This window comes from Bombina bombina, chromosome 1 (assembly GCF_027579735.1).
Source record: "Bombina bombina isolate aBomBom1 chromosome 1, aBomBom1.pri, whole genome shotgun sequence".
Taxonomy (NCBI): domain Eukaryota; kingdom Metazoa; phylum Chordata; class Amphibia; order Anura; family Bombinatoridae; genus Bombina; species Bombina bombina.
In genome coordinates this window covers 358,683,342-358,710,762 of record NC_069499.1, presented here as the reverse complement: position 1 = coordinate 358,710,762, position 27,421 = coordinate 358,683,342, and the positions used below count along the sequence as shown (strand labels likewise).

Sequence of the window (27,421 nt, the reverse complement as noted above, 5' to 3'; positions counted from 1 at the left end):
ATAAACTTCCACAAGAGGTAGTAATGACAAACACTGTGGGGGACTTTAAAACTATCCTACGAACTAGATACGTTTATACTTTTAGGAAATATCGGGCAGACTTGCTGGGCCTATGGCTCTTATCTGCCGTCAATATCTATGTTTCTATGTTTCTAAATGATAATAGGTCATGAGGAAATTGGTAGGGTTGACTTTAAATTATCAAAATTAGAGTTGAGCACACTTAAAAATTTCATTACAACAGAAACTTTATTTCTACATTGACATTAAGCTTCATAAATAATAAAATTAGCAAAAGTGTGTGTTGGAATGTTATACCTATTCTGTATTATCTGCTAGCGCTAGATGACTAATTGTGCCATTAAAATTGTATTTGACTATTGCTACGCTATATGACTTCATAAATATTTGACCTTAAACTAAGTAGGTAACAAGAATGATCAGATTTATGGTTTTGTTATGTGTTAATGGAAATCTAAGATAAACACTGAAGAGTAAAGCAACTCAATAATTTTGCTGTCTTAAATTGTAAGGTTTCCACTTGCCATCTGTTTTAGCACTAAAGCAAATAGCAATCACAGTTAAAATGGAATGTTACTTAGAATTCTGTATATGACATGGTTTTGCATAGTGAGAATCTGAGAATTGGTGAGATTTGATATACTGTGTGTAAGGTAGCAAGGTATATGTCCCCATACTCAGAGGAACAAGACCAGGTTTGTTCTTGTTCTCTCAATAGTCCTGGATATCTGGTCATTTGCCTGGTAAACGGAAAATGAATGACAAGCTTGCACTCGGACAAGTGCAATCAAATTCAAGCTGCCATTTATATGGTAATCATCAGATGTTTTGATGGGTTGAACTTGGCTGTAACCATCCAATGTTTAACTTATCTGAAGATCAGTCACTGAACTCAGGGTAATCAGTCTGTATACCACAGAAGCATTAGACATTACAATATTGGTTACAAGTTTGGTGAATATAACATAATAAAGCATCACATTGTATTCCAGAGTTGTCAAAGCATTGTTCTGGTCTACAAATACACTTTACAATATGTCTCATAAGTGTATTAATACCAAGAGATTCTCTAATTTAGATTTTCTCTTTTGCAGGATGGATTCCTCTTTAGCGTTTCCATTTTAAGTGGTATCCTTTGCACCTTCTTGGCAGTAGTGAAGTTTTTGTTAGGAAGAGTCCTAACAAGCAGGGCTTTAATAACAGATGGTAAGTTCTTTATTTTTCTTTGCACTTTGTACTGACCAGCAACATATGATGTCACAGCCTCATTATTACATTTTACAGGCTTGATTCCATTCTTAAAGGGGGCATTTTGCACCTCATATAAACAAGACAGTCTTAACAACATTTGATTAATATTAACAAAATCTATAATGTATTTTTGTATTTTGTCCCTATATAAGTTGTCATAAAACCTTTATAGCACACTTCTAAGTATAAATAAACGGATACAAATACACAAGACATACATATTCTTCTGTAGTAATCACAATAACAAACAACAGCAGTTGACACATTGTAGTGGGTCAGTGCTTATAGTGGGGCAAACAAGTATTTAGTCAGCCACCAATTGTGCAAGTTCTCCCACTTAAGAAGATGAGAGAGGCCTGTAATTTTCATCATAGGTATACCTCAACTATGAGAGACAAAATGTGGAAACAAATCCAGACAATCACATTGTCTGATATAGAAAGAATTTATTTGCATATTATGGTGGAAAATAAGTATTTGGTCACCTACAAACAAGCAAGATTTCTGGCTCTCACAGACCTGCATCTTCTTCTTTAAGAGGCTCCTCTGTCCTCCACTCATTACCTGTATTAATGGCTCCTGTTTGAACTTGTTATCAGTATACAGGGCCGCCATCAGGGGGTGACAGGGGTGACTCCTGTCAGGGGCCCAGTGGGCCAGGGGGGCCCCATGAGGCAAAAACTAAAAAAAAAAAAAAATTTTTTTTTTTTTTAATTTTGGCAACAACCAGTGGGTACTACAGCAGAGTACTAATTGAGCATGGGAAATGTTTTTACAAGGAGTAAAGTATTAGCATTTGAGAGGATTTCTGAGTGTGCACTAAACCACTGTGCACAGTGTGAGACAGACTTGGCACTTTGTACAGTGTGTGTCTGAGTCAGACAGCAGATCACTTTCATTTGCAGAGAGGGTAGGACTTATTTAGCAAATGTTTTTTTATTTCTTTGTGCAATTTCGGATTGTAACTTCAGTGTGGTAGTAGTTGTATGGTGGGGCCAGGGGTCTATAAAAACACATTTTTTTAGCAGCAGTGTGTTTATGATTATTTGACAATGTTGTAGAAATTCTATATTTAAAACCATGCAGAAATGTTTCCTCCTCAATACACAAATGGTAGGTGCCCGTTTGGCAGATATGCATTTATATACATTGTATATATTACATTCCAGTTTACTGCCACTTTATGCAAGGACTTTCCAGATGCAAGGAGGCATTTTATCTAAGATTTTTGCATCTGTATAAAATGTTATACTCTCAGACTAAGATTGCTCAGTGTTTGAAATGAGACAGGTTAGCTTAAAACTGTTCAGTTTACACTACAGCTGACTTAATTTTGAAATACATACCAACAAGCCTAAATCCTGCATTTAACCAGATCTAATGGTATGAGTACCACAGCTTATGGTTCCACCAAGACCATATAGAGTACAGCATTTTCAAAATCCATAAGTACAGCTGACAGATGGGAACATTTGTACACTATATTTGAAGTGGTGCTTTTGGTTGGGGAAAATGGGGAAAAAACAAACATGTGTCAACCTTTTAAAAGTACTTTTCTTCATCTAGCCATCTACCCAGATCATTAATGTACAATTTTGAATTCACAGAATTATTTTTGTTTGCACATTTACAAATATGATTCTTTAAAAAGTGATCTCTTCATTTCTGCATTTTTTTTTTTATCATGCATGTCACACAACGTTGATTTAGGGGATGCAAGGTGCATCAATGTTTCCTCCTGCGAGTGTTTCTGTGGGTGTCTGTCTTTATGCTTTGGTTTGTGTCTCTCTGTGAGGGTGGGTGTGTATGTCTTTGTGCATTTTCTTTGGATGTCTGTGAGGGTGTGTGCATATGTCTTTGAGCTTTTTCTATGGGTGTCTCTGTGAGTCTGTGTGTATGTTTGTCTTTGTGTATTTTCTCTGGATGCCTCTGTGAGGGTGGGTGTGTATGTCTGTGGATGTCTCTGTGAGGGTGGGTGTGTGTATGTATGTATGTGTTTTCTGTGGATGTCTCTTTGAGGGTGTGTGTTTTCTGTGGGTGTCTCTGTGAGGGTGTGTGTATGTATGTCTTTCTGTGTTTTATGTGGTTGTCTCTCACTCTGTGTGTGTATGTCTTTGTGTGTTTTCTGTGAGTTTCTCTGTGTGTGTGTGTGTGTGTGTGTGTCTTTGTGTGTTTTCTGAGGCTGTCTCTGTCGGTGTTTCCTTGGGTGTATGTGCAAGTTTGAGTTTGTGTGTGTGTGTGTCCATTGTCTGTTCCTTTTTAGGACATTTTGACCTTACTACTGATTATTCACATCTTTCTACAGACTTTGAGACTAATAAGACCTTTCCGGAAGTCACCAATCCATCATTTAACCTTTAAATTATTGTTTAGGCAGTTCAGGGCCCTTCCTTTCAGCCACTGCATGCTGTTGTCATCATTTAGTTGGCATCTTCCTTTACAAAAATATAATCAGAACTCCATATTTTGTTTTCTAAATCTCCTTTTTTACAAAACTTTAGTCTACCTCATTACTTGTCAGGTCAATGTAAACAAGTGCTGAGTGTCTGTTTGGGTGTCTGTGTCTGAGTGTGTTTCTTTGCATGTCTGCTAGAGTGTCTATATGTGAATCCTTATGTGTGAGTGTGTGTTTCAATGTATGAGTGTGTCTGTGTGTTTGTATATTACTACCTTTACAACATTTCGCAGTTTATATAGACACTTAAGAATAAAGTGCAAATACGTTTTAGTAACTTGGTAAAAAATTGCACATGTCAAGGGGGGGCCTGATCAATGGTTAAGTCAGGGGCCCCAAAATTCCTAGTGGCGGCCCTGTCAGTATAAAAGACACCTGTCCACTACCTCAAACAGTCACACTCCAAACTCCACTATGGTGAAGACCAAAGAGCTATCGAAGGACACCAGAAACAAAAATGTAGACCTGCACCAGACTGGGAAGACTGAATCTGCAATAGGCAAGCAGCTTGGTGTGAAGAAATCAACTGTCGGAGCAATAATTAGAAAATGGAAGACATACAAGACCACTGATAATCTCCCTCAATCTGGGGCTCCATGCACGATCTCACCCTGTGGGGTCAAAATGATCACAAGAACGGTGAGCAAACATCCCAGAACCACACGGGGGGACCTAGTGAATGACCTGCAGAGAGCTGGGACCAACGTAACAAAGGCTACCATCAGTAACACACTACGCCGCCAGGGACTCAGATCCTGCAGTGCCAGACGTGTCCCCCTGCTTAAGCCAGTACATGTCCAGGCCCATCTGAAGTATGCTAGAGAGCATTTGGATGATCCAGAAGCGGATTGGGAAAATATCATATGGTCAGATGAAACCAAAGTAGAACTGTTTGGTAGAAACAGAACTCGTCGTATTTGGAGGAGAGAGAATGCTGAGTTGCAACCAAAGAACACCATACCTACTGTGAAGCATGGGGGTGACAACATCATGCTTTGGGGCTGTTTCTCTGCAAAGGGAACAGGACGACTGATCCGTGTACATGAAAGAATGAATGGGGCCATGTATCGTGAGATTTTGATTGCAAACCTCCTTCCATCAGCAAGGGCATTGAAGATGAAACGTGGCTGGGTCTTTCAGCATGACAATGATCCCAAACACACCACCTAGGCAATGAAGGAGTGGCTTCGTAAGAAGCATTTCAAGGTCCTGGAGTGGCCTAGCCAGTCTCCAGATCTCAACCCCATAGAAAACCTTTGGAGGGAGATGAAAGTCCATGTTGTCCAGCGACAGCCCCAAAACATCACTGCTCTAGAGGAGTTCTGCATGCAAGAATGGGCCAACATACCAGCAACAGTGTATGACAACCTTGTGAAGACTTGCAGAAAACGTTTGACCTCTGTCATTGCCAACAAAGGATATATAACAAAGTATTGAGATGAACTTTTGATATTGACCAAATACTTATTTTCCACCATAATTTGCAAATAAATTCTTTCCAAATCAGACAATGTGATTGTCTGGATTTGTTTCCACATTTTGTCTCTCATAGTTGAGGTATACCTATGATGAAAATTACAGGCCTCTCTCATCTTTTTAAGTGGGAGAACTTGCACAATTGATGGCTGACTAAATACTTGTTTGCCCCACTGTATGTCCTGTATTCATAAGTCATGCTTTAGTATTCAAATGCCAGCCTTGTGTATTTAAACTAAAACAAAAGTGTTAGACTTTAGAAGGATTGATTGTTTTTCTCACATGGAAATATATATTTCAGTACTTCTTAAAAATGATCCTTATTGCTTTATGGAGCAAAAGAACAGGGGAGACAGCTGAAACAAGATAGCTACAGGTTGCTTATGGCAAGATTGTATGTTTGTAATTGTAAAAGAGAAATGCCACAGATATGGTTCTTCAGAGAAATAATATTCACAGAAATAAGCGGCGAAATTATGAGTTTTGCGTTATGAGCTGTGCGGTGCTAACGAGCAGTTTTTTCTCACCGCTGACTTACCTGCAGCGCTGGTATTACAGGTTTTTACAAACCCGGCGGTAAAAGGCAAGAAGTGAGCATAGAGCAAAATTGTGCTCCATACCTCACTCCAATACCAGCGCTGCTTAAGTCAGTGGTGAGCTGGTCGTACGTGCTAGTGCACGATTTCCCCATAGACATCAATGGGGAGAGCCAGCTGAGAAAACGTCTAACACCTGCAATAAAGCAGCGTAAATCTCCTTAACACAGCCCCATTGAGTCCTATGGGGAAACTAAAGTTATGTTTACACCTAACACCCATTAAATGAACCCTGAGTCTAAATACCCCTAATCTGCCGCCCCCGACATCGTCGATACCTATATTATTCTTATTAACCCCTAATCTGCCGCTCCGGACATCGCCGCCACCTACATTATACTTATTAACCCCTAATCTGCTGCCCCCAACATCGCCGACACCTACATTATATTTATTAACCCCTAATCTGCCACCCCCAATGTCGCTGCAACCTACCTACACTTATTAACCCTTAATCTGCCACCCCCAACGTCGCCACCAATATATTAAATTTATTAATCCCTAAACCAAAGTCTAACCCTAACACCCCCTAACTTAAATATAATTTAAATAAATCTAAATAAAATTACTATCATTAACTAATTTATTACTATTTAAAAATAAATACTTACCTATAAAATAAACCCTAAGATAGCTACAATATAACTAATAGTTACATTGTATCTAGCTTAGGGTTTATTTTTATTTTACAGGCAACTTTGTATTTATTTTAACTAGGTAGAATAGTTATTAAATAGTTATTAACTATTTAATAACTACCTAGCTAAAATAAATACAAATTGACCTGTAAAATAAAACCTAACCTAAGTTACACTAACACCTAACACTACACTACAATTAAATAAATTACCTACATTCAATACAACTAAATAAATTAAATTAAATTAGCTAAATCACAAAAAAACACTAAATTACAGAAAATAAAAAGCAAATTAAAAATCTTTAAACTAATTACACCTAATCTAATAGCCCTATCAAAATAAAAAAAAGCCCACCCAAAATAAAAAAAAAACCCTAGCCTAAACTAAACTACCAATAGCCCTTTAAAGGGCCTTTTGCGGGGCATTGCCCCAAAGAAATCAGCTCTTTTTCCTGTAAAAAAAATACAAACACCCCCCAACAGTAAAACCCATTACCCACACAACCAACCCCCAAATAAAATACTAACTAAAAAAACCTAAGCTCCCCATTGCCCTGAAAAGGGCATTTGGATGGGCATTGCCCTTAAAATGGCATTTAGCTCTATTGCAGGCCCAAAGCCCTAACCTAAAAAATAAACCCACTCAATACACCCTTAAAAAAATCCTAACACTAACCCCCGAAGATTCACTTACCGGGAGAAGTCTTCATCCAAGCGGCAAGATGTCCTCAACGAAGCCGGCAGAAGTGGTCCTCCAGATGGGTAGAAGTGGTCCTCCAGACGGGCTGAAGTCTTCATCCAGGCGGCAAGATGTCCTCAACAAAGCCAGCAGAAGTGGTCCTCCAGACGGGCAGAAGTCTTCATCCAGACGGCATCTTCTATCTTCATCCTTCCGGCGTGGAGCGGGTTTAGATTTATTTAAATTATATTTAAGTTAGGGGGTGTTAGGGTTAGACTTAGGTTTAGGGGTTAATAAATTTAATATAGTGGTGGCGACATTGGGGGCGGCAGATTAGGGATTTATAAATATAATGTAGGTGGCGGCGATGTTAGGGGCGGAAGATTAGGGGTTAATATTATTTAACTAGTGTTTGCGAGGCGGGAGTGGGGCAGCTTTGGGGTTAATATGTTTATTTCTAGTGGCGGCGATGTCCGGAGCGGCAGATTAGGGGTTAAAATTTTTATTATAGAGTTTGCAATGCGGGAGGGCCTCGGTTTAGGGGTTAATAGGTAGTTTATGGGTGTTAGTGTACTTTTTAGCACTTAAGTTATAATTTTTATGCTACGGCGTTGTAGTGTAAAACTCTTAACTACTGACTTTAAAATGTTTTAGTCATCTTTGAGGTAGAGGGTGTACTGCTCACTTTTTGGCCTCCCAGGACAGACTCGTAATACCGGCGCTAAGTTTACGTAAGTCGGTTTGCGGTAAGGCCAAAAAAGTGTGCGGTGCCTCTAAACCTGCAAGACTCGTAATACCTGCGGTAGTGAAAAAGCAGCATTAGGACCTGCTAACGCTGCTTTTTCGTAATCTAGCCGATAGTTTACAAGGAGTATACACAGATTCAATGAGAGGAGGCAATAGAATCCAGCAAAGGGAGAGTTAACGGCTATTTAAGAATTAAATGGCTCATGAGAAAGAGAAGGTTGTACAGTTAATAAAAATGTATTTGTCTTTAGTTATATCTGTAAAAGGAAGAACACACAGTTCTACACTATTTGCAAGTTTAGAGGGTACTTGGCTGCTGATTAGTATTTTGTAATACACTTTACATTTTTAAGTGTGTTACAATAATGTACTAGGATTGTACAGCCCTAACATTCCTTTAAGATATTTCTGGCACAGTCAGTGGCTATTCAAAATATATTTCTACCCTATTCCATCAATCTCTGAAATATTGTCATGTTTGATTGGTTGTGGCAGCTTTGCAATTTGAGCAGTCTCCATTCTTAAAGGGTGTGTTCTTCCACCACCGCATTTAAAAAAAATAATGAAGCAGCCTCTAATATATCAAATGCTAAATATGAATATGACAATCTGAATACATTACAAGCCCGGACCAAATAAAGTTTTCATCCCTCCAGATATCATCAAGGCTGTACAACTGCGGACATGATTTTTATAATATATCACACTGTTATGAGATTACAATGACATTTCTGTGAGTTAAAACATTGCAATAAAGGTCCTCTGCTCTCTCCATCCATCAGCAAAAGATAACAGTGAGAACAGGGCTGGCCATATGCCAATACTAAAATAACTAATTAAAATGTAATAAAAAAATCATGTATATTTTATTAATTGGGTTTTATTGTTTTTCAACCATTTTGCAGCTGTTCATTTACTTTTGCTACTGTTCTACTAATGAGCTTTGTTTAGCTGTATGTGCTAAGAATATGTAGCAAATGCTTTCATGTTTGCAATTAACCAATGTATTTGGACAGGTTTAATTTTTCCTGTTATAAATTGCAGATTTGTAACAAAGTATATAAAATTGTAGATATTTTATTAAATCACAGAATTGAGAAACACTTTAAAGTAATTGAAAATATTTGCTTGCTGATGCAAGTAAATGATATATTTTATTAAACATATATATTTATGTACTGATACATTGCAAAAATGTCAACGCACACACACAAAGTTTGTTTTGGATAACAGAAAAAAATTGTTTCATTTCATCCAATATGTGTTCCTGGGGTCATTTGATATTTGGTAATGAAAATGAATTTCTCAGCTGTTCCTTATGGATTACGTCTTCAGGGAGCAGCTGGAGAACAGCAAAATGTAACAATGTAACAAATATGGAACATTAATTTGTTTTTGTTTTTTTACAGTGGTACAAATATGAATGCCCTGCATGTCTACTAAAAAGTATCTGACCAGCACTTTAGCGCTATCCCAATCAATGCAATTCCTACTTTGTATATTGAGTTACCTATTCTACATCCTCTGTCCACTTGTCAATAACCTATTTATCATATATTTTTCTAGTTTTGAAATGAATATAAAGAAAACGAAAATGTTTTTTTCCCCCTTTCCCCCCCCATTTTCAGTATTAAAGGGACAGTCTACTCCAGAATTGCTATTGTTTAAAAACATAGATAATCCCTGTATTACCCTTTCCCAGTTTTGCATAACCAACACTGTTATATTAATATACTTTTTACCTCTGTGATTGTATTTAAGCCTCTGCAGACTGACCCCTTATCTCAGTTTTTTTTACAAACTTGCTGACTCATAACTCCACAGGAGTGAGCACAATGTTATCTATATGGCACACATGAACTGTCAAAATACACTGAGATAGGGGCTTAGAAATTAGCATATGAGCCTATCTAGGTTTAGAATACCAAGAGAACAAAGCAAATTTAATGATAAAAGTAAGTAGTTTAAAATTGTATGTCCTATCTGAATCATGAAAGTTTAATTTTGACTAGACTGTCCCTTTAAGTAACATGATTAACTTACACCTTGAATTCTTTTTTCTTCTTGATTTTTTTTTACTATTGTATTGTTTGTTTTATCATACACACACATATATATATATATATATATACATAAATATATATAAATAATTATCAGCTAGATTACGAGTTTTGAGCGCTATAGGAAATTAACGACAGCCACAAAAGCAGCGTTAATTCACCTCCCTATAGAGCTGCTATTACAAGTTTGTAAAAAGAAGGCTTGTGCATGTGATATGGTGGTGTTGAGCTACATACCGCACCGAAATACAAGCAATGCATAAATATAATTAAAGCTAAATAAACCTTACAATTATTAACTAAATAATTCCTATTTAAAACTAAATACATACTTACCTGTAAAATAAAACCTAAGCTAGCTACAATATAACTAATAGTTACATTGTAGCTATCTTAGGTTTTATTTTTATTTCACAGGTAAGTTTGTATTTATTTTAACTAGGTAGACTAGATAGTAAATAGTTATTAACTATTTAATAACTACCAAGCTAAAATAAATACAAAGTTACCTGTAAAATAAAACCTAACCTGCCTTACACTAAAAACTAATATTACAATAAAATAAAATAAATTAAATTACTAAAATACAATATAAACACTAAATTACAAAAAATAAAAAACACATTATTAAAAATAAAAACAAATAACTCCTAATCTAATAGCCCTATCAAAATAAAAAGCCCTAGCCTACACTAAACTGCCAATGTCCCTTAAAAGGGCCTTTTGTAGGGCATTGCCCCAAATAAATCAGCTCTTTTACCTGTAAAAAAAAAACACACCCCCCAACAGTAAAACCCAGCCCCCAACAAACCAACACCCCAAATAAATCTAAATAAACCTAAGCTAACCATTGCCCTGAAAAGGGCATTTGTATGGGCATTGCCCTTAAAACTCACCCAATAAACCCTTATAAAAACCTAACACCAACCCCCGATGATCCACTTACAGTTTTCGAAGACCGGACATCCATCCCTATCCAAGAGGTAGAAGTCCCCATCCAAGCGGGCAAAAGTCCTCATCAAAGCCAGCAGAAGTCTTCATCCAAGCGGGCAGAAGTCTTCATCAAAGCAGGCAGAAGTCTTCATCCATCCAGCCCGGAGCATTTCCATCTTCAAGACATCTGGCGTGGAGCATCCTCTTCTTTCGAGCGTCCCTTACATTCCGATTGGCTGATAGAAATCAGCCAATAGTAATTAAAGGGAAAAAATAGCCAATAGAATGCGAGCTCAATCCTATTGGCTGAGTGGATCAGCCAATAGGATTAAAGCTCAATCCTATTGGCTGATTGGATCAGCCAATAGGATTTTTCCCCTTTAATTTGGCTGACAGAATTATATCAGCCAATCCGAATGTAAGGGATGCCATCTTGGATGACGTCACTTAAAGGGAACTTCATTTTACAGCGACGATCAAAAGAAGAGGATGCTCCATGCCGGATGTCATGAAGATGGACCCGCTCCGCTCCGCACCGGATGGATGAATAGGAATTAAAGGGGAAAAAATAGCCAATAGAATGCGAGCTCAATCCTATTGGCTAATTGGATCAGCCAATAGGATTTTTCCCCTTTAATTCCTATTGGCTGATAGAATTCTATCAGCCAATCCGAATGTAAGGGACGCCATCTTGGATGACGTCACTTGTAGGGAACTTACATTTTACAGCGACAATCGAAGGAAGAGGATGCTCCGCGCCGGATGTCTTGAAGATGGACCCGCTTCACACCGGATGGATGAAGATAGAAGAAGCCATCTGGATGAAGACTTCTGCCCGCTTGGATGAAGGCTTCTGACCGTTTGAAGACTTCTGCTGGCTTGGATGAGGACGTCTGCTCACTTGGATAAGGACTTCTGCCCGCTTGGATGAGGATGGATGTCCGGTCTTCGAAAACTGTAATGAGTGGATCGTCGGGGGTTAGTGTTAGGTTTTTTGTTAAGGGTTTATTGGGTGGGTTCTATTTTTAGCTTAGGGTTTGGGCAACATAAAAGAGTGCAATGCCGATACAAATGCCCTTTTCAGGGCAATGGTTAGCTTAGTTTAATTTAGATTTTTTTAGTTTTTATTTAGGGGGTTGGTTGGTTGGGTGGTGGGTTTTACTGTTAAGGTGTTTGTATTTCTTTTTTACAGGTAAAAGAGCTGATTTCTTTGGAGTAATGCCCCACAAAAGACCCTTTTAAGGGCCATTGGCAGTTTAGTGTAGGCTAGGATTTTTTTTATTTTTTGGGGGGGCTTTTTTATTTTGATAGGGCTATTAGATTAGGAGTAATTTGTTTTTATTTTTGATAATGTGTTTTTTTATTTTTTGTAATTTATTGTTTATTTATTTTTTTGTAATTTAGAAAATTGTATTTTAGTAACTTAATTTATTTAATTTTATTGTAATGTTAGTTTTTAGTGTAAGGCAGGTTAGGTTTTATTTTACAGATAAATTTGTATTTATTTTAGGTAGTTATTAAATAGTTAATAACTATTTACTAACTAGTCTACCTAGATTTGGAGTTTGGCGGTAGCCGTGAAAACCAGCGTTAGAGGCTTCTAACGCTGGTTTTAGGCTAACTCCGGTATTTGGAGTCACTCAAAAAGGGTCTAACGCTCACTTTTCAGCCGCGACTTTTCCATACCGCAGATCCCCTTACATAAATTGCGTATCCTATCTTTTCAATGGGATTTTTCTAACTCCGGTATTTAGAGTCGTGTCTGAAGTGAGCGTTAGAATTCTAACGACAAAACTCCAGCCGCAGAAAAAAGTCAGTAGTTAAGAGCTTTCTGGGCTAACGCCGGTTCATAAAGCTCTTAACTACTGTGCTCTAAAGTACACTAACACCCATAAACTACCTATGTACCCCTAAACCGAGGTCCCCCCACATCGCCGCCACTCGATTAAATTTTTTTAACCCCTAATCTGCCGACCGCCACCTACGTTATACTTATGTACCCCTAATCTGCTGCCCCTAACACCGCCGACCCCTGTATTATATTTATTAACCCCTAATCTGCCCCCCACAACGTCGCCGCCAGCTACCTACAATAATTAACCCCTAATCTGCCGACCGCAAAGTGCCGCCACCTACATTATAGCTATGTACCCCTAATCTGCTGCCCCTAACACCGCCGACCCCTATATTATATTTATTAACCCCTAATCTGCCCCCTCAACGTCGCCTCCACCTGCCTACACTTATTAACCCCTAATCTGCCGAGTGGACCGCACCGCTACTATAATAAAGTTATTAACCCCTAATCCGCCTCACTAACCCTATAATAAATAGTATTAACCCCTAATCTGCCCTCCTTAACATCGCCGACACCTAACTTCAATTATTAACCCCTAATCTGCCAACCGGAGCTCACCGCTATTCAAATAAATGTATTAACCCCTAAAGCTAAGTCTAACCCTAACACTAACACCCCCCTAAATTAAATATAATTTTAATCTAATGAAATTAATTAACTCTTATTAAATAAATGATTCCTATTTAAAGATAAATACTTACCTGTAAAATAAATCCTAATATAGCTACAATATAAATTGTATGGGTGGTGGGTTGTAATGTTGGGGGGGGGGGTATTGTATGTTTTTTTTTTACAGGCAAAAGAGCTGAACTTCTTGGGGCATGCCCCGCAAAGGGCCCTGTTCAGGGCTGGTAAGGTAAAAGAGCTTTGAACTTTATTAATTTAGAATAGGGTAGGGCATTTTTTATTTTGGGGGTCTTTGTTATTTTATTAGGGGGCTTAGAGTAGGTGTAATTAGTTTAAAATTGTTGTAATATTTTTCTTATGTTTGTAGATATTTTTTATTTTTTGTAACTTAGTTCTTTTTTATTTTTTGTACTTTAGTTAGTTTATTTCATTGTAGTTATTTGTAGATATTGTATTTAATTAATTTATTGATAGTGTAGTGTTAGGTTTAATTGTAGGTAATTGTAGGTATTTTATTTAATTAATTTAATGATAGTATAGTGTTAGGTTTAATTGTAACTTAGGTTAGGATTTATTTTACAGGTAATGTTGTAATTATTTTAACTAGGTAACTATTAAATAGTTCTTAACTATTTAATAGCTATTGTACCTGGTTAAAATAAATACAAAGTTACCTGTAAAATAAATATTAATCCTAAAATAGCTACAATGTAATTATAATTTATATTGTAGCTATATTAGGATTTATTTTACAGGTAAGTATTTAGCTTTAAATAGGAATAATTTATTTAATAAGAGTTAATTAATTTCGTTAGATTAAAATTATATTTAATTTAGGGGGGTGTTAGTGTTAGGGTTAGACTTAGCTTTAGGGATTAATACATTTATTAGAATAGCGGTGAGCTCCGGTCGGCAGATTAGGGGTTAATAATTGAAGTTAGGTGCCAGCGATGTTAGGGAGGGCAGATTAGGGGTTAATACTATTTATTATAGGGTTAGTGAGGCGGATTAGGGGTTAATAACTTTATTATAGTAGCGCTCAGGTCCGGTCGGCAGATTAGGGGTTAATAAGTGTAGGCAGGTGGAGGCGACGTTGTGGGGAGCAGATTAGGGGTTAATAAATATAATATTGGGGTCGGCGGTGTTAGGGGCAGCAGATTAGGGAAAAAGGACTTTTTAAAAAGTGCGATACTGACGTTGCGTGACGGCCAAAAAGGTGTGCAGTACACCTGTACCTACAAGACTTGTAATAGCAGCGTTAGGGAAAAACCAGAGTTACGAAACATAACAATGCTTTTTCACTCATAACGCCAAAGTTGTAATCTAGCTGTAAGTTAGCTGTTCAAATATTAAACAAATACATGTAAAATGTTAGTACCCATAAAGCAATGGGGGACACTGATTTGTATTGCAGAGAAATAATAATCTCTGTGTAACTGTTTAGTTAGTAAAGTTGTTGAGGGCCTATGATTTTTTTTTGAGGGCATTTGGGGCACTTTTAGAAAATTACCCAGAGGTCTGACTGCTGGTTAATTTTCGGAGCGCTAATTGCTACCGCAAACTCACAGTAGCAATAAACAGCCACTTGTCATGACTGGTTAATTATTGTGCTTGTTTGCGGAATGCTTCACTTGTAATCTAGCTCTGACATGGTTTTAGAATGTTCTCATTGGTTAGCAAATAATTTCAGTTTGTGTATATTTTCATTGTACAGCAGCTGTAGTGGGTATGAATAAGAAGAAAAAAACAAGAGAAAAATAAAGTGATCTGTTATGACATTACCAATTTAAGAACAATTTGGCTCGATTTTTTTCTATTTATCATTACCAATCAGATTTTATAATATTGATTATTTTCATGATGACATTGCTGTAGCTATTTGCAAATGCATATTTCATTTTCATTTTTTGGATTTCTAGGATTTAACTCTCTGGTTGGTGGAGTTATGGGGTTTTCCATACTGATAAGTGCAGAAGTATATAAGCACAATTCCACTGTGTGGTACCTGGATGGTTCAGTAGGGATCCTAATTGGACTGATAATCATGGCATATGGTGTCAAGTAAGTTAATTTTATTTGTGGCATTGATCTTATGTGTAGTGATGGCTGTTTGTAAAGGTACATATTACGGTGTGATTGTTTAGTCTTTATCTTGATGTAATGCTAGAATAAGATAGTGCTGTAAGGCATCAGAGCATTATTGCTTACACAGACCTACATGTTCAACCCTTGCAAATACACATTTTACACGTAGCACCAATGCACTACTCATGCAGAGTTGAAAACAACTGCTAGTCAGTCAAGGGGAGCATATGTGTGTAGCCATCACTTACTGACTGTGTTCAGCTCAGAATCAGCAGTGTATTGCTGCTGTGGAATGTCTTTACTATCTGCTTACCCCCTGCTTGTTTAAGACCTGTTAGTGCCAGTAGCTACCAATAAGGGGAACAGTTACTAGTCTACTCAGTGTTAAATATAAGCAAAAGCCTATTTCTTACTTGATTGCTACAATTTCTTACTAAATAAAAAAAGCAAAAGTAGGGAACATAACAGTGATCACTCGAACCTGAAAGGGACAATGTAGGATGATTTTTTTCTTTTCTTTTCTTTAATGTGTTCCCAAAGGGCCATTTTACCTGCTGGAGTGTATTAAATAGTTTACAAACAGCTCATTTACCTTGTTTTGTCATTTGAAATAGTTGATTTTGTCTGTTGTATCCCCACCTATATTGCAAATGTCAATACTTAAGTAATGGTTAAAGAAAAGCCTTGTAAACAATTAGCTTTATACTAAAATGTTCCCTTTCCCAGGTTGTCTCTAATTATTGGTCTCACTGTGTATATTTAGCTAAGGAGGATTTTGTTAAAATATAAAGAGATAAGCTAACGAGGTCCGAGGTCTGCTCTCCCTGCAAGCTAAGCCCATTTTAATTAATATAAATAGCTATTTCAAAAATATATGTAATGGAGCAATTTCCCATACATTTATACTCTGCAGCTTGTATAACAAGTCACTGGAAGCACATTAAGGGTAAACTCATTTTAAAGTACACTGTCCCTTTAAGCCACCAATAAGCAAGGGCTACCCCGGATGCTGAGCTAAAAATGGGCTGGCTCCTAAGCTTACATTCTTGCTTTTTCAATAAAGATACCAAGAGAATGAAGAAAAATTGATAATAGGAGTAAAATAGATGCTCTATCTGAATCATGAAAAAAAAATATGGGTTTAGTGTCCCTTTAAAATAGTTGATAAAATAAGTATGTAATTTGTAATTTGCTTAGACGTAATGATACCACTGGGCTCCAATACTTTACTGTGATATGGAAAGTAATTACATTATGTATCTGTTCTCCTTTTCAGACTCTTGATTGACATGGTTCCCCGAGTCCGACAAACACGTCATTATGAGATGTTCGAATGAAGAAAACTAGGATCACTAGTTGTGTCGATGGATATCTATCCCAACTATCATCCTGCACAAATAGATTGAGACAATTAATGGCATCAGTATATAAGTGAATGGGACACTTCTTCCCAAAAGTCATACTTGGGAATTTCTTTTAATGTTCAGCTGTAAAAAAAAAAAAAAATGAAGATGTGACCTGCTTATAAGTCAGCACATCCGTGTCTTTGTCATTGAAATGGTATGTGATGGTAGCACACTTCTTCATCTTATTATGAGTGAAACTATTTTGAACAAATGCCAAATTTACATGGAAATTGCTTTGAAATTTGTACGAAAGACTGCAAGCATTTGCTTTTTTATTGCTTTGCTGAAGAAGTATCTATAATGTGGACCGTCTTCTGAAAAATCCAGAGGAAGAGGCATTTTTAGAATACACATCGGGAAAGTGAATTAGATGCCACTTCAGATAGTTATTTTTAAAGTATTTTTATATGTAAAATACACACACAATACTAATTCACGTAACTGTGAACACTTATTTTAGCTCAACGTGATTAAAAATATATATCCAAAGTATATTGAAAGCACAAATAAAAATATTTACTGCATCTTAACAAGCTTTCTGCCATACTGCAAAGCGCCACTCTGAAGAATCTTCTAGTGGAAAATAGTTATTATATCATTATTATAGGTTTATATTTATGAGCTGCATATTTATAGATGTATATGAATAGTTATTTAACTAGCAGATCATTTTTATTTTTAAAGCCTTATTTCAAACAGACCTCCCTAAAGCACAAATAATTTCTCATGAGAAGTAAATAATTATCTACAGAGTAATCCAAAATGACAAAGTACATTATTTTCTTGCAGTGAGATTATTACGCCCCCCCCACACACACACACACAGACACCTACAATTATAGGCATGTTGTGCCTTTAAACCTGTTGTAGTAATGGGCATGCTTATTTAAATGCCAAACTTAGCAGGCGGAGATTTGTAACATTTCATAAGAGAATCAGTTCATGCTGCAAATTCCAAACTAACAAGCAAAATTGTAAGACAAAACCAACGATCATTTCTTAGTCTAAACTAAGATTAGATTTAATGATGACTGTGCTGTACTTAACATTCCTGACGCTCCAGATAGCTTTTTGAGCACAGTATTACTGAAAAAACAGAGAAGTTATATCTATTACTAAGATATCTTTGCAAATTAAGATTTGTGTCAATAAATGCAACATTCAAATCAGATGTAGAATGCACTACTTTGCATTTCAAAACTCTTGTTTTCTGACATTTTATCTCCTATCCAATGGAGGGGTGTGCACAAATTTATGCATAAATTTATGCATTTATAATTTTTTTGCCATTTTGTTAATATGAAGTAAGATATACAATAAATATTGCTTGTGATTAGCTAGGGCCCTCTGGGAGTGACATATTTAATAGATTTTTTTATGCATAAATTATTATTAGGTGATGATTTGAGTTGCACTGCTGGTCCTCATTGCCTCCAACATTTTAGAAACGGTTTTAAACATCTGATCCATCAAATAATGGTGTTAGTAGAGAGTTACAATTTACAGTATTTATGTTTCTTTAATTCCTTATTCCTGTCAGTGGTTCTCATCATGGAGCACTAATACTGCTGCTGTCTGTCAAATTTGACAGCAGCTAACACTTCAATGTTAAGTCAGTGCGTTATAAATCACCAACTTTTACCCATTTAAATGTATGTGCAGAAATGTATCCAGAAACCTGTAGCAATGCAGTGGCACTGACCTGCCTGGCTGACCTTGTCATGTGCTTGCTAGAGGAAGTATAATCAGAATTCTGTATTTAGATAAATGGGATCTATCCTCTAAATTTATAATGAAGATTTGACAACAAAGTCAAGTTAAACTAGCCATTATATAAACTTGTTAATTCACCTAATAGTTTAAATACTTTAAGCATTAAAAAATGTGAGCATTATTATTATTATCATTATTAATATAAAATACTAATAATAACATATAGCAATGTTCCAGTCTGGACAGGTAACTTGTTTGTTTGAAAATATTTAGATTTTTTCTGCTTTTACATATTTTCAACTCAATATTGTAGTTTTGTTCAAATAACATATTGAGTTTAAGAATATTTACTAAGTGTAATGGTTTTAATAGTGTTTACGGGGAGTGAAATCTGCAATAATATATCCAACCACATTTTTAATAGCAAATATCTGTGAGTTTACTTTTATTATCGTACAATAAATGAGTTAAGCGCAATGTACTTATATATGTGTTGCATCATTGTATGTTATTGAAGGATTGGTGTTCAATATTTACCAAAATTAATGATAGTAACATCAGTATCTCACAATCATATACCCAAGTTATAAAAAAAGTATATATATTTTGTTTCAAGCAGTTAAAATAAAACTGAAGAAAAACAATTAAATACAGAAAGGTCATGGAATCAGGGTAGAAGATATAGGTGTTCCACATCCCTAGGACCTTAATAAAATACCTTAGGTATTAATGCACAGTTTTGTAGAAATGTAGTTTTACTTCTGCTCCAAGAAACTCATTGAACAGCTGACTAGTTCCTTTCTGATCTATATAATCTTTGGGCAAGAGGTGGCCCTCTGTAGTTTTCATTGCAGCCTTTATCCTATCATTAAGGCTGTAGAGAGTTACACAGATCAAATAAATTCTGTTTACCTCATTTTGCCCTAATTATTCTTTCCTTTCATCTCTTTTCTCTTTGGAGTTATGTCAACTTCTGAGATGACTTGTGACCTCACTTATGATTTGTCATGGTTTTACTGTTGCTTGAACAAAATGATTAGGTGTTGCCTTTGGAGAAACAGGGTCCATATTGCTGCTCTAGGTGCTGTCATCCACTTCTTGTTGGAAAGAAAGGACAGACACAGAAGGCTATCAGCAAATTATGTGATAAATAGAAGTCAAGTAGACAGGGTCATTGCTGGGTTGCACAAAGCACAGCCCATAGTTAAATGAAATGGTTCTCCAAAAACTTTAGTAAAGACCCTCCCTCCCTTAGGCCCCACCCAATGCCCAGAACTATGAAACCCAAACTCCACTTAGAAGCATTAACATTTATCAGTGTTAATGCCAGTTAAACAAGACATTTTAACTTGTTATGTAATCTCTACTGTTGCACTCATAAGCATTTGCTAAATCCTCAGTATAGCTATAGTGTACTTTCAGATCCTCTATTACACCTGCAGTGTTTTGTGGGGTTACACAGAGAAGATTAAGAAAACGTAACAATCTTCTCTGCTCTAGAGGAAAGCATAAGGGTGCATGGGAATCATCTGTAGGCCACACACTTAGCACTAAAATTATAACATTAATAAAAGACACCCAGAAACAGCATAATTAACTAACAGGGCTTTTTGATGTCTGATTAAATAACTTAAACATCTATTATTAGTTAATCAAAATAAAGATACAATATACAAAAAGATATATTGTGTATATATGCCCCTATGTATGTAAGAGCTTATATCTATGTCCAGTGTATGTTACTCTGTGTCTGCCCTTATGTTTGTATGTAGGCGTCTGTGTATCTGTATGTGTTTATTATATCTGTGTATATCTCAGTGTGTGTATATTTGTGTATGGGTGTCTGTCTATATAGTCTGGGTGTTGTATATGTTCATTTGTAGATGTCTGTGTATGTATTTGAATATATGTGTCTGGGTATAGTTGTATATGTTCATTTGTAGGTGTCTGTATATATGTGTCTGTCTATATTGCCTAGGTGTTGTATATGTTCATTTGTAGATGTCTCTGTGTATGTATTTGTATATATGTGTCTGGGTGTCTATGTCTATATAGTCTGGGTATAGTTGTATATGTTCATTTGTAGGTGTCTGTATATATGTGTCTGTCTATATGGTCTGGGTGTTGTATATGTTCATTTGTAGATATGTATGTGTATGTATTTGTCTATATACTCTGGGTGTAGTTGTATATGTTAATTTGTTGGTGTCTGTAATAATAGATACTTGTATAGCGCACAACCTCAAACTTAATCAACTCGCGGCACTGTTAACAGGTATTATTACCCAACCTAATGGTACTCATTTTACCATCCTCAGAAGGATGAAAGGCTGAGTGGAACATCCCGGGATCGAACCTGCAACCCTTGTGTTGCCACAGATCTCTGTAACAGTGCATTAGCATGATGAGCTATCTGTCTGTCTATGTCCATATAGTCTGGGTGTAGTTTTATATGTTTATTTGTAGGTATCTCTGTATGTGTATGTATTTGTATATATGTGTCTGGGTGTCTATGTCTATATAGTCTGGGTATAGTTGTATATGTTCATTTGTAGGTGTCTGTATATATGTGTCTGTCTATATGATCTGGGTGTTGTATATGTTCATTTGTAGATATGTATGTGTATGTATTTGTCTATATACTCTGGGTGTAGTTGTATATGTTAATTTGTTGGTGTCTGTAATAATAGATACTTGTATAGCGCACAACCTCAAACTTAATCAACTCGCGGCACTGTTAACAGGTATTATTACCCAACCTAATGGTACTCATTTTACCATCCTCAGAAGGATGAAAGGCTGAGTGGAACATCCCGGGATCGAACCTGCAACCCTTGTGTTGCCACAGATCTCTGTAACAGTGCATTAGCATGATGAGCTATCTGTCTGTCTATGTCCATATAGTCTGGGTGTAGTTTTATATGTTTATTTGTAGGTATCTCTGTATGTGTATGTATTTGTACATATGTGTCTGGGTGTCTATGTCTATATAGTCTGGGTATAGTTGTATATGTTCATTTGTAGGTGTCTCTGTGTAGGTGTATGTATTTGTATATATGTGTCTGGGTGTCTATGTCTATATAGTCTGGGTGTTTCATATGTTCATTTGTAGGTGTTTGTGTGTATGTGTATGTATTTGTATATGTGTCTGGGTTTCTATGTCTATATAGTCTGGGTGTAGTTGTATTTGTTCATTTGTAGATGTCTCTGTGTATGTGTATGTGCATATATGTGTCTGGGTGTCTATGTCTATATACTCTGGGTGTAGTTGTATATGTTCATTTGTTGGTGTCTCTGTGTATGTGTATGTATTTGTATATATGTGTCTGGGAGTCTATATAGTCTGGGTGTAGTTGTATATGTTCATTTATAGGTGTCTCTGGCCGCGTTCGGGCAGCGCTCCAAGCGAACTGGGACTCGCTTGGAGCGTTTTCCTCACACTTGCAAGTGAGATGCCTGGCGTTTTTTGAGCGCTCTGATGACGTAAGTCCCAGCGCTTCCAGCAGCGCTGACAGCAGCATTTAGTACAGGGCAAAGTGGAGATTTGCCCTGTACTAAATGTTGCTGTCAGACTTATCCGGTGTTATTCCGAGAGGTTTCGTAAGCCAACACACACTATGCCTAACGTCCGCCCAGGCTACCTCCCACTTCTACTAAACTACACCCAGGATACCTCCCCACTCCTCCAAAATGCCACCCAGCTACGTTGGGACAGATGAGCCGTTACAAATAAACACAATAAGTATAGGTGATATATTTAAATATGCTCTTTAAATAATGACTTATAAATGCTGCCATATGCCACTTTATATAATAAGTACGAAATACACGGCTAATAAATACCCTGCCTTGTACGTTACAAGCTGTCACAAATACTATGTTGTCAACATAGTAAATGTAACGGCTCATCTGTCCCAATGTAGCTGGGTGAGATTTTGGAGGAGTGGGGAGGTATCCTGGGTGGAGTTTAGTAGAAGTGGGAGGTAGCCTGGGCGGAGGTTAGGCATAGTGTTAGCTTACTAGAGATGTGTGGGCGGGTTAGAGATGTGTGGGCAGGGTTCCGGGAATTGCCGATTCACGATTTTGATAGACCCCCAGATTCGAACACCGGTGTTATGCAGAGAATGATTTCCCCAGTCTATTGGCAAACATCGCAACTCTGACCCACCTCTATTCAGTGCAGGATAAGCTACAGCTGAGCTGAGAGCAGCTGAATGGAGGTGGGTCAGAGTTCCGATGTTTGGGAAGAGACTGGGGAAATCATTCTCGGCATAACAACAGTGTTGTGTAACAGCTACAAGGGAGCGCATGCAAACATTTTTTCTAAGCTCCCTTGCTTGTGACGTCACCTAGCGCCACGTCATCGCTGGGAGTGAAGCGCCTCCACTAGCTCCTGAGCGCTGCCCGAACGCGGCCTCTGTGTATGTGCATTTATATATGCGTCTTGATGTCTATATAGTCTGGGTGTAGTTGTATATGTTCATTTGTAGATGTCTCTGTGTATGTGTATATATGTGTCTGGGTGTCTATGTCTATATAGTCTGGTTGTTGTTGTATATGTTCATTTGTAGGTGTCTGTGTGTATGTAATTGTGTATATATATATATATATATATATATATATATATATATATATATATATATATATATATATATATATACACACACACATTACTATACACAAATGAGGAATGCTCTTAAACATTATATTTACACACAGGTCTAGGTTTACATAGCTATACAAGCACATACCCCATATTCATGCTTTCTGATGAATATGTAGCAAAACAGCAAATATGTATTTCAAAAGCTTAATTAGGTAATAGCAATACTCCATGAGACCGAGAACTCAAAGGGTTACAGCTCGAACTCCATAGCACTTACACTCCCAGTGCGAATAAAGCAGCACTGAAATTGATTTAAAAAAAAACAATGTTTATTTTTCTGAAAGTTAGCTGCTGTGAACAGGTCCACAGTGCTCTGCAGTAGCCTCTATTGCAGTCTTGTAATAATGTGGTCATTAATTATGTTTACACAGCATGTAGAAAACTCAGTTTTCTCTCTTCTCCTTATTAGGCTACAAACATAGTCACCCTGTATCTCCTTAAGAAGCTCACTAATTAATAATCATATCTCCCTTCTAAAATGTCATACCAGTTTTCGCTGTAAAGCCTATTGCTTTATGCGTGTCTTCCCACACAGGACTATATGTGGGGTGGAACACAGCTATGGGACAGGAATAGGAGGAAAACAACACACTGCTATACTTAAAGGGAGGTCTTACAACTAATCAGTGATTTAATCCCTTTGGTCACTGATAAACACAACAGTGGTTTTACCCTTAAAGGCTGATAGTAATACACCCCAGTATGTCAGTAGGATCAGTGACTTAACCTGTTTGCTTCACTATTACTCAGCATTGATTTTTTTTTTTTTAGCCCATTAGTGAGGGCTAGATTTATCAAAGGCTAAGTGAACTCTGTATGTGCTTCACCTGTAACTGCGCCCCAGCTCCCCTCTGGAGAAGCGCACATGTGCGCCTGAATTTATAAAAAAAAATAGACGTAACTTTGCGCAGGCAAGCTGGGGCGTAATAATGATACATTTCGCCTATCGGAAAAAGCATTTACTCCCTATTTATCACAGTACATCCCTATAAATATTTTTAAATAGTTTTTTAGGCAACTAATGTCACATTCGAATTTGAAATAGTATTTCTAGTCTAATACTGTGTTTTTTAAATGTGACATTCGAATTCGAAATAGTATTTCTAGTTTACAACTGTGTTTAATAAATGTGATATTTGATTCGAATGTGATATTCGATTCGAATGTGACATTCAAATTCCAAATAGTATTTCTAGTCTAATACTGTGTTTTATAAATGTAATATTCAAATTCGAATGTGATATTCGATTTGAATGTGATATTCGATTTGAATGTGACATTCAAATTCGAAATAGTGTTTCTAGTCTACAATTGTGTTTTATAAATGTAATATTCGAATTCGAAAGTGACATTCGAATGTGACATTCGAAAACTGTAAATAGCATTCGGAAATAGAATTTTTAAGAATTTTCGTTCTTATCAACATTCTATTATGTAAATCGAATTTCTACAATAATATTTGTTCTAATAATTTGAATATAAACACATTCGCCCATCAGTCTGTATGGCGAAATATAGAACACACAATTGAAGCCGAAATTTCAGTTCCCTATAAGTGCAAAGCAATGATAAATAAGAAACTGGGCGTATTTGTAGGTCAGGCTGTTAAATTACGCCTATTACTAATGTATTTTGTTGCACTCTGGAGCGCGCCCCGCCTAGGCGAATGCAAGCGGAGTGCGAAGAAGTTTCTTTCAGATTTGCGTAATTATAGGCGCAGAGTGCTTTGATGAATATGACGATCAGTTTGTATGCGCAATTTTGGATGGAATTAAAGGAGAATGGCTTTGATAATTCTACCTCTTAGTGTCCTTAAAAGATTAAGCCATGAGTTTTCGAATGCTGTGGTAATTTACATTTTGTTCTTGCCAGTCTCTTCATTCCAGTCTTCTCACATACAAACTAGTGAAGCCTCAAATCCTTTACAAATATGGCCACCACCAGGAAAAAGTGACACCGTTTATAAGCAATAATGTAGAAAATCAGCAGTGGTACCTCCTGCTGGCACCATTTATGTAAAGGATTGTGGCATAGGCAGCCTTTAAACAGCTGGTCATTTAAGTCTCCAGATTCTTTACTAGATAGTTCTAGTGTACTGCCCAATTCAATACTGGACACACAGCAACCCAACAGTTAAGTGATACATAAAGTACAATGTGGGGAATTTTAATGTGCAGAGAGAAACTGCCACATCAGAAATGCTCAGTTGTGAATGCAACATTGAATGCAAATGTACTGTATACTAAAAGTGATGGTAAACTCTCTCCTTTTTAATATCAGATCTGGAATGTTAGTGATATTTTAGATGGAATTCATCAGTTATAATGAAGTTGCTCTATTCTATAACTTACTTTTTAATATAGATATGAAATTCAAAATCCCCGCACTCCTACTTCAAAAGTAAATTTTTCTGTGAGCTGACGATTTGAATTGTTGTCCATTCAGCACTCTCCCCATATGGAACTTTTGTTGTAGCTATAGTGCTGATTGGAGAACAATTCAAACCTTTATTTTACAAAATTGACTTTTGGAGTGGGTGGCGGAGTGCGGGTTGTTGAATTTCATATCTATATTAAAAAGTAAGTTATAGTGCATCTTCATTACAACTGATTAATTAAACGCCATCTAAAATATCACTGACATTCTGGATATGATTTTAAAAATGGGAGAGTTTACCATCACTTTAATAATATATATTGTGCCAGTGCATCATGTGCACTCAAAACTGGACTCTTACTTGCTATGTCCAAGCAGAACTTTTCTTGATTATTTTGTTAGTCCTGTTGTGTGTTTGGCCTTTAGTGTGAGCTTGTCAACATGGTATCCCCAAGCCAAACCATTTAAAAATATGATCTTGTACGAAGAGCAAAGATTGAAAGAAGTAATGAGTCCATTAAATGGTATCATAATCCATCAGCCAGCTAGTTTTTCCCTGCCGTATTATGATACAAAAAAAAGCTCATTCAAACAACCGAGGCCTAGCCTGTTAATTTGTTCTTCTTTCAAAAACGTTTTGGAATTTCTAACTGTTATATTTATAAAATTTTACTGCAAAAACAACAATTGATACCTACTCAACAGAAAAAAGATAAGTATTTAAAGTAATGTATCCTATTGCAGATTCAAGTTACTCATCACAGTATACAAAGTATACAATAAATATCTATCTATCTGTCTGTCTATCTATACATTATCTATCTGTCTGTCTATATCTATACAGTATATATTTATATGGGTTATGAAAAATCCTCTTTTTATTTAATTCAATTAAGGTTTTACACTTTTCAAAAGTATTATTTTTTTTGTGTTCATTTTAGCATTTTATTTTGCTCATTGCTTTTAATGTATTAGGTACCCTGTGTTTTATTGAAGGAGGGCATATTTTTGCTGCAGCATATCAAGTGAGACGTGAAGGCCTTAGATTACTCATTTCCATGCAAAAAATCTTTTGTAATATATAAAGAACACCATTTGAAATTGTGGATTTTTGTGTGCCTTTAGGGAATACACATGTGTGTGTTTGTATGTTGTTGTTTTTTTAAATTATGTGCATTTAATTGTACAATTTACCTTTAAACCACTGTTCTTAAACAAGCAACCATCTTTTTTAGAAAAGCACACATATATATGTAACAGCCAAAATCAGTTATCCATTACCTCTGTACTGACAACAACAATAATAAATGTAATTTTATTTTATACATATATATGTAGATAAACTGAATATGAGTAGATGTTCTGTAATCTGGTTATATAATGCCTTTAAGAAGAAGCAGTGTTACCTGGTTGTTTGATGTTCTAGATTAAAGTATAATGTAAAAAATGTCCTCAGAACCAAACATTTGTCAAAGCCTATCAATATCTATAAAGCAAATAAAATATTGTTTTATATGTAATTGCAATTAATATTTTAAAAGTATTCACTGAATGTACTGTATATGAATAAATATTATTGATATGAGGTGCATTAAACTAGATTATTTGACCAATAAACATTTGGAAGGTTTTCATGGTTTTCTGGCCCCACGTTCTTCCTTTAATTTTGCCCAGTCTAATTCTCTTTGCTATCCTACTTTTGGTTTCTTCACCTGCCCTGCATTTTATTTGGGTTCTTTTTTGCTTATATCCAGTTACTAGGAAAAATACAGGACAAGCAAGCATGAACATGCTCAGGAATATACTTCTACAGGGTCTTCTGACAGAAAAGC

The 27,421-nt window shown here is 36.3% G+C and overlaps 1 protein-coding gene across 1 annotated transcript in view; it reads left to right on the top strand.

The window, feature by feature from the left end:
- The window catches only part of TMEM163 (transmembrane protein 163), a 448,530-nt gene extending 421,311 nt beyond the window's left edge, over positions 1-27,219 (top strand). Inside the window, exons 6-8 of the mRNA XM_053698226.1 lie at positions 1,116-1,227; positions 15,263-15,404; positions 16,705-27,219. Coding sequence (XP_053554201.1) covers positions 1,116-1,227; positions 15,263-15,404; positions 16,705-16,765 — 315 coding nt within the window. The 3' untranslated portion in view covers positions 16,766-27,219. The remainder of the gene's footprint in view (positions 1-1,115; positions 1,228-15,262; positions 15,405-16,704) is intronic.
- The last annotated feature ends 202 nt before the right edge of the window (positions 27,220-27,421 follow it).